Source organism: Oryza sativa, chromosome 6 (assembly GCF_034140825.1).
Source record: "Oryza sativa Japonica Group chromosome 6, ASM3414082v1".
In the NCBI taxonomy this organism is placed as follows: domain Eukaryota; kingdom Viridiplantae; phylum Streptophyta; class Magnoliopsida; order Poales; family Poaceae; genus Oryza; species Oryza sativa.
This window is the reverse complement of record NC_089040.1, coordinates 25,502,985-25,514,961: the sequence shown is the minus strand read 5'-3', so window position 1 is coordinate 25,514,961 and position 11,977 is coordinate 25,502,985. Positions and strand designations below refer to the sequence as shown.

General features: G+C 43.2%; 1 protein-coding gene across 1 annotated transcript; it reads right to left on the bottom strand.

The window, feature by feature from the left end:
- Positions 1-260: 260 nt before the first annotated feature.
- LOC107281306 (uncharacterized) lies at positions 261-1,544 on the bottom strand. The gene has a single exon (XM_015786898.1). It carries the CDS (start codon positions 1,542-1,544, stop codon positions 261-263), a length of 1,284 nt encoding a protein of 427 aa, XP_015642384.1.
- Positions 1,545-11,977: the final 10,433 nt, after the last annotated feature.

Sequence of the window (11,977 nt, the reverse complement as noted above, 5' to 3'; positions counted from 1 at the left end):
AATTCATCAAACTCAATGGAACATTTATTGTCGCGGGTAAACTGACGAACTGAAAGTAAATTACGAACTAAGGAAGGGGCGACAAGGATGTTTTTGAGTGCAAATTTGGTGGTTCCTATGGGTAGAAAAGAGGTGCCACGACAAGTAACGGGAATAGTTTGACCATTTCCAACAGTAATAAAAGTGTAAGAGTTAGGCAAGCGTGTAACGAGGATACCATCAGTGGAGGACATATGAGATGTCGTGCCGGTGTCCAAAACTTAGTTGTTTGGGCTTTGGAAGGCCATCTGGTTCAGTGCTGCAATGAGGCCAGCTTGCTCCCAATTGGGCTGGCCTGTAGGAGCAAATGTGGGCGACACAAATGGCCTAGCATATGTGGTATTGGCCTGGGAGTAGTCGGCCGTCGGAGCCGGCCCAAGAAGGCCGGCTGAAGAGGGGCGCCAGGCCTGTTGCTGGGCCGGCCAGGGGTTAAAACAAACCCAAGGCCCGGCCGGCCTCCAGCTAGGGTTGGCCACCCAGCCGGTCGAACTCCCTCCAGCAGAGAAACCGCCGCCACCAGAGGAAACGCCGCTGCCACCGCCGCCAGAGAAGGCCTGGCGAGTGCCACCACCACCCCCACTGCCGCCGCCGTTCCCTCCTCCATTTCCGCCGCCGCGTCCACCATTTCCCTTGCGGTTGCGGCGGTTCGTGTTGCCGCCGGTGCGGGCCTGGCCAGCAGGGAAGCCGCCGCCACCAGTCCCACCGCCCGGGAAGGTCTGGCGTGCGCCGCCACCACTCCCACTGCCGCCACCCCCACCGCCAGAGGAGATGCAGCCACCGGGAGGGCAGGAACCGGAGCCGAAGCCGCCGCCGGCCACCAGCGCCGTGGCTGCCGCCACCTTGGCTTCGTTGGCGATGCGCAACTCCTTCAGCAGGAGGGTGTTGCGCGCTGAGGTGAAGCTTGGGAGGACGGCTGCGCCAGCGATGTTATCTCCGGTGTTGGAGAAGCGCTCGTTCAGGCCTTGGAGGAGGTTAAGCACGAGTTGGGATTCGGTGACGGCGTGGCTGATGTCGCGAAGAGCGTCGGCAGCGGTCTTCATCTTCTGGCAGTAATCGTTGATGGAGGAGTCGCCTTGAATCATGGAGTGAAACTGGTGGCTGAGGAAGATCGCTCGAGGCTCTTTGTTGGCGTGGAACATGTCCTCGATGGCGACCGAGAGCTCCCGCGCGGTCTGATCGGGCTCCATGGCGAGGTCAAGGACGTTGTCGGCGACTGACCCGAAGATCCAGCTGCAGATGCAGCAGTCGGCCTGTTCCCAGGCCGGGTCATTGGGGCGTGGAAGAGCGGAACCGTCGATGTGAGCCATTAACCCGAACTTGCCGCACAAAGATGTGAAGAAGGCCCTCCATTTGTTGTAATTCGGGTGGGTGTTTTCTAGGGTGATGGGGACGTGGGATTTGATGGCGACCGTGGCGTAGGGGTGGAGGAATTCGCTGGTGGTACTGGAAGAAGAAAAACCACTCGAGGCCGAGGAGGTGGAGGACTGAGTTGATTCAGTCGACATGGCTGGGATGCAGCTGCGATGGCAGCGTGCTAGAGCAGCGGAAAAGAAGGTAAGAGCCTAGGCTCTGATACCATGTAGAGAAAGTGGAATAGATGCCTCACCAATGTGGGGAGGTGAACTCTCATATATATATAGCAGAATTACAATCAATGCTAGTGCTGAGTTACAATCAATACTAGGGAGTTACATAAGACCAAAGGTCTAGTAGAGTAACTATCTAGGAGTGTAAAAGTTTAGGAGATAAACAGCCTATAGATTAATAAATAATCCTAATACTAACAAAGTACATCATAAAACACAACACTCGTGAAGCTACTAAAATATTTAGGCTAAACCTTCCACAAAATACTTTTGCATTTCAGTGGATTTGGTCTAGTATGCATGAGAAAAGAGAATATTATAACATTTCTAATTCGTGAATTTCTACTGATCGCCAAGTCCTGCATGCTGGATCCTTTCCTAGACCTTGTAGTCAGCTAGCATAGTCTGATATGATCTAAGTTTGGTCGTCCAATCTGCTCAAGTAGCTATCATTGTGACCGGCCATCCATTTCTAAGGCTGCCCGTTGCCACCAAGCATCCAAGGGTGAGGCCAGTGCAACTACAGGGATAGGTGTAGGAACTTGTCTTACTGTGTTGTATAGTTGTAAGGTGTGCAATATCGATCCCCTTAGCTGTCTCAAACAGCCGAAGGCGCAACCATGTCGGCTTAGGATCTTGCCGCCGAATCCATTCTAAGTCCTACTTATATGTACGTCGTCGCAAGAGTGTATCCGATGGGTTGAAACTTGATTCCCAACGCCTCCTTTTCCCAGGATCTTGGTTTTAGTGAGTGGGGAAAAACCGGATGTTGATCGATATGCCTTGGGAATATGATGAAAAATTGAACTAGCAAGACCTATATATATAGCATGAAGATTTTGTGTGTACCCATCGACACTAGAGCTATAGCTTGTTACCATTCTCGCATTGTTTTCGTAAGAGAGTTGTGGTGTTCTACATCACTGCTGGGCCAGCTTGGAAGCAGGTTCTAGCTAGTGTTCTACATATATATATGGGACTCGATAAAAGTAGGCAATGAGATGCCACATGCACATATGGTACGTTATTTAATTTATCATGAAGAAAAGATCACACCGTAATTAAACAACTCAGCCAACCATATCTGCTTCTGGACGTACGCATCCATGCATCATTGTATTTTATTTGTATACTCGTACTCGATCTTGGAAAAAAAGATGGGATGTGTCCATGCATGTATGCACCCCGAGCCTTGGAAGCTTGAACGTTTCCGTATATTAGCTAGTGTGTTAGAAAGTTGGGCTCAGTCTGATAAAAAAAAGGTTGGACTCAGTAGTTAGGAAAAACAAAGTAATTAAGAAGAACTCACTACTACAAAAACACCCATAGGTGTCGGTCACAAAGGTGCCGGTTAGCTAACAACCGGCACCTATAAGTCATTTCCCGTCAATATAGCAAAAAAACAGCACCTATAACGATTTATTGGTGTCGGTTTTTGTTGGGAAGGTCATTGGTGCCAAAAATACTCCCGCCAACGGTCCGAAAATCGCATAGGTGGCGGCTGTGGATAAAAAACCGGCACCTGTATGAAAGGTGGCGGTTATTTAACCAAAACGACACCTAATCCTAGGTTTTTTTTTGGATGAAGGGAGTACTTGATTGTAAAGGTCAAGGTAGACTAATTGTATCTAGGTCCTTAGCAACAATGTATTCCATATACTAGGCTGTTCAAACATGAGACCAAGATGAGTTTGACTAAGAAGATATTAGTGCTAATTTTGCTTCAGTGTCACACATCATAGATACAATAGAGTCACTAGAACGGATACCCTCATCTCAATCGGGCGGTAAGCCCCATCTCAATCGGGCACAGCGTCCGTCACAGACTAGAAGTCACTGATGTGAAGAGTTATCTCAATCGGGCAAACAGCCGTCACGAATGAATATATCTCAATCGGGCCCTAAGTAAAGCCCGTCACCGATAGCTTTGACCCAGATAACCAGTCAAACTATAGCCCGTCACACATGACCTATCTCTATCGGGCCACAACTAGCGCCCGTCACAGATGACTACTAACCTTTATCGGGCCTAAACTAGAGCCCGTCACAGATGACACTCATCTCAATCGGGCCTAAACTATAGCCCATCATAGATGACTGATGACCTCAATCGGGACTAAAATAGAGCCCGTCACAGATGACTGCTGACCTCAATCGGGCCTAAACTAGAGCCCGTCACAGATGACCTCATCTCAATCGGGCATTTAGTTATGGCCCGTCACAGATGACTATAATCCACAAAAAAAATAAATTTTGTTTTTTGGCTAGCCTCAGGCCTTTGCTAGCCATGCCCGCTGCAAAAATGACAGAAACAAACACAGATATCCAATATCCCCAGCTCCCCAGCATCACCCATTCATATACATATGCATTCACATACACAGACATCAACATATTTCACACAACCACACATTCACAGCCATCTCATATTTCACATCCATTCACATATTTCACATCCATTCAAATATTTATCATATTTCACCTGCAAAACCGAGTTAATTGGATCAAATATTTATTTAGCAAGTCTTAACATAAACATATGAAATATATACATAAATATAAGCATCACAGTTACATCATCACAATTACATAATAAGTGTTCATCATTGCCTAAACATAGAAGTTCAACATTGTTCATCATTTTAGTTTAAGCCTAAACATTCCTTTGGGGTTAATTATTTCGCGGAAGATGAAGCTGGCTATCTCCTCGCGAACCTCCTCAAAGCTGGTAGGCAGAGACTTGGTTATTGTGCCCTACATTGTCATAATTCCAGATTAGTTTATCGATCATATATAATTACTAAATCACGTGTTCCATAATCAGTGTCTACTTTCTGTTGTTCCCATTACACAAACCACGATATTAATAGTGCTAATAAGAAATATTACTACAGTTAATGAAACATCATTTCATGAAAATCGATCATATATTCATATAAAAAAACTTCCTATAATATTGTCCTACAAGTAATTTTGCAGTTATTAAGAAGGTATCAGAAGGTATGACACATGTTCTAGTATAAAATTTGGTATCCCTCGATATCTCTAATACTATAAGATATCAAATCTTACACTAAAAATATTGGTACCTCCTGGTACATATATTAAAAACTGTAAAATTACCATTGTTACATACTTCGTATAGCTCAGCACCATCCTGGTACCTCCTTCATATGCCCATGATGTCCAAACACACACCCAATCTCAAAACTATTTACGTACACCACCCGCCACTAGGGTTTACGTTACTGCTGGTAACCGCGCGGTTACCGCGGTTACCGGCCTTACCACGGGGGTACGGTAATAGAAATACCGCGGTAAGCCGGTAACCTCCTTAAATTCAAATAAATTTAAAATATAATTTGAATTTTTGATAAATTTTGCACGGTTTTGTATGGTTTTTCATGGTTACCGCGGTAACCGTGCTTACCGCCGGGGCATGGGGTTACCGTGCTCCGGCGGTTTGGGAAACCCTGCCCGCCACCACTGAGGTTGGAAACTGCTATGAGGTCGTGGATGGTAGCGGTGAGGCCAGTGTAGCCATGGGACTAAAAGAAGGCGGCTGCCTCCTGTACAGCAGCATTGCAACCATCAGGCGGCCGGCATCCATCCTCTAGGCGCTTGAGTCCAGCCGGATGCACAATCCTGACAGTTCAGGACCCTCATGCATGTGTACTCTCCTATCGTTTTACTTCAGCAGACCATAGCGCTTTCAGAAACTTGAAAATCTGCTGCTGGCACCTCCCTTTCCCTATGTATGGACGGACGGTTTAAGAGCTTGTTTGTTCGGGTAAATTTGGATTTCTACAATCCCTTTAGAGTGGCATGAAAACTCAACTAAAGAAAACATCAATCTGCGGAGGGTTTGGGTGTTCTTTTTTTTTTCTTTATGGGTTCACCAAACAACACCTATGTGCGTCGTGACATCCAGATCTCAGAGCTTGTTGAAGAGCTCGTCTTTGGCATTGTTTTCTTAAGAGTTCTATATATCATAGAAGAGCCAGCTACTAGATGTCTAGATGCAGGTTTCATCTATAGAACTGGATGAGCCGTGGTATTTATCATGCATATGGGACGCAATGTCACAACGTAATTAACTACTCCACCAACCATGCTTTTGTGTAGACACATGGATTATTTACTTAAACATTTTCTGTAGTCGATCTTGCAAAAAAAAAAGCCATGTCTCATGTGCGAGCTAGCTTCAGGGACTCAGAATTAACCACACAGAGGTGAGCATGTACATCTCCGTAAACTATTGTGTTATTAGAGCAATTTTACGGTACTTGAGGAGATACCATGAGGTACCACTTTTTTATTGTACATTTGGTAAGATTTGCTACAGTCTAGCAAAAAGTACCTCGAGGTACTGCTACCTCATGGTAACAAATCGTTTCCGACCATTCGATCTAGCTGGGCAGGATCGGCATTGTTAGATTCAATGCTTGGAAACGATTTGGTACCGTGAGGTAATGCTACCTCGAGATACTTTTTGTTGGATCGGAGCAAATCTCAAATTTGGTATCTCTTGGTACTTACGTACCATGAAGTACCTGTAAAATCAAAGTGTGTTTGATTCTTATTCTCTGATGAACAATTGGCATATGAGTATTGGTTTTGATATTTGGAGATTATTGGCGAAGTGGTTTTGGAGATGATTGGATTTGCAGGTGATGAACAGGTGCTGCTGAAGATTTGGTCCGATCAGACCGGGCAAGGCTTGCCGGTCAGACCGGCATGTATCGAGCGGTCAGACTGTCTAGCCCGCGGTCTGACCGGCTGACTCTGTGTCGGTTTTGTTTTCGGGTTGTTTCGTTGGATATTCATGGATAGTTCATATTTATGGCTTCTAGATGGATACTATGCGTATGTAAAACTGTTGTTTGCTAACAATGAGTCAAGTTGGAGATAGCTTGGTCTCGGAATATGGTTTTTTTGTTTGATTCATGTGTAGGTGTCTTGATGCCTCAGGAGAGTATTACTGGTGATGGATCGGGAGTCAACTTGGAGATAAGGTGATGTCCAGACGGTCAGATATATATCATGCGGAATACTTAGGCTAAAAGATCAATGCACTTGGTTGGTGAAGATTCCATATAGCATAGGATGGAGATATTGTGTGCGCATGGAATGCGGAGTCGAATTTAGAAGGAGTCTAAATTTGGTATGATTGGAGTTTGTAAAGTTAGTTTCTTGTACCGGAAGGTTTCCTAGGTGGATTAGGACTTTTTATATGAGTTTGGTTCGTGGCTTTAGGCTACCTACCTCATATATAAATAGAGAGGGAATGTGAGGCCTCCCGGGATCGCTTTAGAGAGCATTGAGTTGAGAGAATAGTTAGGGTTTCGAATTTAGTCGAGATTTTTGTGAGGAGTGCTGTTATTGCACTTTGTAAACACAGAGAGAAGTAATAAAGTTGTCATCTACTCTGAGAGTTCTTTGATTTGTGTTTTCTCGAGTTCGGTGGTCCAACCGACTGTTGATGCAAAAAAACACACATTGGCCTGGGAGATCTGCTTAACTCCAGTGCAAGTCCAAATCTTGATGAGATGTGGGCGTGCCAGTCAGTTTGATCCTGCAACTGACAAAATATGCAAATAGTAGATCAATGAGCCAATCGGCTGACAAGCCGATGGAGTAGTTCCAGCCGATGCCGATACCAGCCGATGGCGATAGGGTTTTGAGCTATCGACAATATGTCCAATCTAGATAATGATATAAAGGCAATCGGCTGATGATGATGCAATATAACAATAATATAATTCAATAGACACCAATCAGCTAGCAGTATGATATAATAGAATAAGCACTGATCCGAAGGTTAAAGCATACATTTACTGGAGATCCGATGTCATAAAATCCACAATATTAGATAAACAATAAAGTCTTTGTTGTCATCGGCTAAATCCAACTTATATGTATATGCAATCCTTATAAGCCGATGCAACGTCTAGATAACTTATCGGCTAGCAACCCGATAAAACATTAGCATGAACCTATCGGCTTAACAAGATTTATATTATCAACAACAATCTAGTAGGTCGAACCTAACCGATGCAGCACGAGATTGCATATGATAATATAATACTCGATGAGCCGATAGATCTGTCTAGCATGATGGATATAACAAATCTATTTACAACAACGTTGTGATTGTAGAGAAATATCGGCTAAGACAGAAGATCAGACCTAACCGAGACAGTTCCAACTAAACCGATGCTTCTCTAAACACAATGCAATTAGAGATAGAATTGAGATATCAGGTAGGAAAATATATCAACCAAACCAGAGCGATCCAAAAGATCAAAACGATGCAGCCTTGAACAACACCAACATAGCCGATAGATTCTCCAGGGCCGGCGGAACATAGGACTTACCCCTTCGCCGGAGATCGAACTGAACCGATGCAGCCCCGCGAAAAGTGCCAAATTCCGCCAGATGATAAGTAAAATCCTCAGGAAAGAGGGTGGCGATGCACCGAGATTAGTTGTATTGATCGAGAGATATATTACATAGACCCCGGGTGTATATATTTATACCCGTGGGTAGATACTAGTCCTTGTCGGACAAGAAACAAACCTTCCTAAAGATAAAACAGAAACATAAAGTCATTATTAGACACTAAACACACTTTTCTAAAGATAAAAGGAAACTAACAAACCATTCCTATAAAGTCATTATTAGACACTAAACACACTTTCCTATAGATAAAAGGAAACTAACAAACCATTCCTAATTAATAAATACAATTGCCTTCTTCGGACTCAATCCGCACGTGGCAATATCTCATGAAGCACGCTAACTCAATCTGGCAATGATTCCAATCTCACCTTGCCGGAATCAGCTACATCGGCTTACCTTGTCCGATTCAGTATCCGCCGATGCACACCGTAGCCAATGCAGTCCCGAAGCTGATTTATACTCTGGTTCTGTTATCAATTTCCTTCCAAATCCGCTTCGGCCATAACTCGAAATCCGTTGCATGATTTATCAAATTTGGTCGTTAACACCGACGAGACACCGGCGGTCAGATCGATGGCATCGCGGCGGTCAGACCGGCGGGTTTACTGCGGTCAAACTGGCGGCAGCAATAGGCGACGATGATAGGTTTCGGCGGTTAGACCGGGAGATCAACACCAGTCAGACCGGCGGAATAGGAACGGTCAGACCTGTAGATCAACCCCGATCAGACCACAATTCATCGATTTGAGAGTAACTTTTAATTGCACTAAATGTTTTGGTTTTTGGGCACTACAACCATCTGGTCGAATTAGTTCTTGCTGTTCGATCCTACAGTACCAAATTTTACACTAATTTTTTGGTTCCTTTTGGCACCTCCTTAAGAACAGTAAAATTGCTCGTGTTATAAAGTAGGACTCAGTAGTAAGCACGACCGATTGGTTTAAGACATCAAACAATGGAATATACTGCCAATGGAGTTTGAATGGTTCCATTATATTGAAGATCATTTTCATAGCTCTCCCAGTCCCAAATGTACAGCCTCATATTCCAATCGTCGATTAGTTAATTTATTGCATCAATTTGAATTTGTTAAAACCGGTATCACAAACGCCAATAGTGTCATGATGAGCATAGAGCTCCAATCTGTTTGCTTGATCGACTAGGCATATTGCTCACGGTCACGGACCTTATCACTTACACACTGATCAATCCGATATTGCAAACGAGTTTTTTTAAAACGAAATTCGAGGCAACTGCACCTCACTTGCTGTCAAGATTTTGCTGCGGTACTACTTGCTTTCGACGAGTAATGGATGTCCAAAACTAACATACTTAAAAAAATATCTTTAAAAAATGTGAACGACACTAATGAGATACCAACTCAATCCAAAGCAGAGCTCCTGCCATTCTGCTTCAGAGAGGAAAAGAAAATACTCCCTCCGTCCCTAAATATTTGACGCTGTTGACTTTTTCAAATATGTTTGACTGTTCGTCTTATTCAAAAACTTTTGTAAAATATGTAAAATTATATGTATACATAAAAGTATATTTAACAATGAATCAAATGATAGGAAAAGAATTAATAATTACTTTTTTTAAATAAGACGAACGGTCAAACATGTTTAAAAATGTCAACGGCGTCAAATATTTAGGGACGGAGGGAGTACTAAAGAGAGAATAAAAAGAGCAGAGAGTACCAATTATTCGGGAAAAAAAATAATAGTGCATAGCCAGCCATTCTTCCGCTGAAGACAGTTTCAATGAATATGATTTAAGCATCTAGTGCCATTTTGTTAGACATATGTTGTTGTTAGGTAATGGTTAGACCTAAAACCAGGATAAAGATCAACTACATAAAGAAGTTAAAGGTTTTTCCTAAAAAAAAGTTAGAGCTAATGATTCAGGTTTAGAGACCATAGAATTACACAATTGAATCAAATCAGTACGCTTTCTATTATTGTCGTTAAGCAAATCCTGACAATAGTTGAAACAATAGCGACTTAAAAAACTGACTATACAGCAAAGGAGTACATCACAATACAACATTCATAGAGCTGCTAAAATATTTAGATTTAAACCTTCCTTATAATATATACTTCCCTTTCAGTGGGTTGTTCTGGTATGAGAAATTTCGGCAAAGAGTATATTAGATCATTTCTAATTCATGAATTTCTAATGATTCCTGTGTACTCAGCTAGCCTGGTCTGATCTTGGTCTTGATGTTCAAGCTACCCACTGCTTTGCGACCAGCCATCCATTTCCAAGGTTGTCTGCTACCACCAAGCATCCAAAGGTGAGGCCAGTGCAACCGAAGGGCTACGTGCAAGGACATGTCTTACTGTCTTGTATAGTTGTAAGGTGGGCAGTATCAATCCACTTATGGCTCAAGCTGTCTAGAACAGCCGGAAGCACAACCCTGTCGGTTGAGGATCTTGCAGCTAAATCAAACCAAGTCCTGCCTTGACGTTCCTCATTCCAAGGATGGACCCAATAGGTTGAGACTGTATTCCCAATGCTTCCTTTTCCCTTGTATATAGGATAGTTAGAGTGTTGTTTTAGTGTGAGCGGGGAAACTGATATTGATGTCTTGGGATTATGATGAAAAATTGAACTAACAAGACCTAGATAGCATGCTGATTTTGTGTATCTACACTAGAGCTAGCTTGTTGCCGTTCTCACTTTGTTATCCTAAGAGAGTTCTGTTCTACATCAGAGCATAGGGCCAGCTGCAAGCAGGTTCTAGTGTACATTTCTACATATATGGAGGTCAATAAAAGTAGGCAATGAGACGACACATGCATGCACGTATGGTATTTATCATGAAGAAAAGATTAAACAGCTCAACCGACCATATATGCTTCTGAACGCATTGATGTATTATTGCATTTTGTACTTTGTAGAAAAACAATGGGTTGTGTCCATGTGTGATCTACCTACATGTATGCACTCGAAGCTGTAAAATTGTTTGTATATTGGACATAGGATCCCGGTACCTCCTTTTCCAAACCGGACTTTGCAATTAAAATTGACGATAGCATTTGCTTCCCATCTATTATCTACCAGAAGTAATGATATATATACCCAAATGGCTTCACCTATCTGCAAGAGATCAAAGAGGCTTCTTGTTTGCACGACCATCATGATATATCTATTGTTCAATTTTGACAAGAAAGAAAATTAGTCAAGTTGCATATTTCAGGTTCTTCTATTTGAAGTCTCAAATTCGACGGAGAAATTAAAAGTCATCAGGTTCATGAAGAAATTAACATGCCTCATCTTTCATTTGATCCCAAACTTATTGAACTTTGCCACTGAACCAGAGCCTGCTAGAGCTATACAGATCACGGGACCATTCGACTTATTTGATGAGCAGCCGAGGACACATGGCATTACGATCGGCAAATACTACCGCTTCACTGATCAATGGCCATCACCTGCAACCATGAAAGCTTGGGATTGCCGTCATGGCAGTGTTCCATTCACGTCGTTTGTGCCCAATAGAGTTTCTTCACAAGAGCGCTGTGTAGCGATGCGGAGGTTTTAGCAACGTCAATCCATGACCGCAGCAAACTGTGTATTCAAGCATCACAGGAAGAGGGGCTTCTTCTATTTATCATGGGTTCACACAACTCTCAAAAGAATTTCTGCACCAATTCTCAGCACAATTTTGTGCATAAGTAAGATTAAATAAAGTGTTATTAATTAGTGAGTAACGACATCTGTTATGCATAGTATTTTCTATGTAGCAGAACCCTCAAACAGCTGGAGGCACAACCATGTCGGTTGAGGATCTTGCCGACGAATCCATTCGAGTCCTGCTTATATGTACGTCGTTGCAAGAGTGTATCAGATGGGTTGAAACTTGATTCCCAACGCCTCCTTTTCCCAGG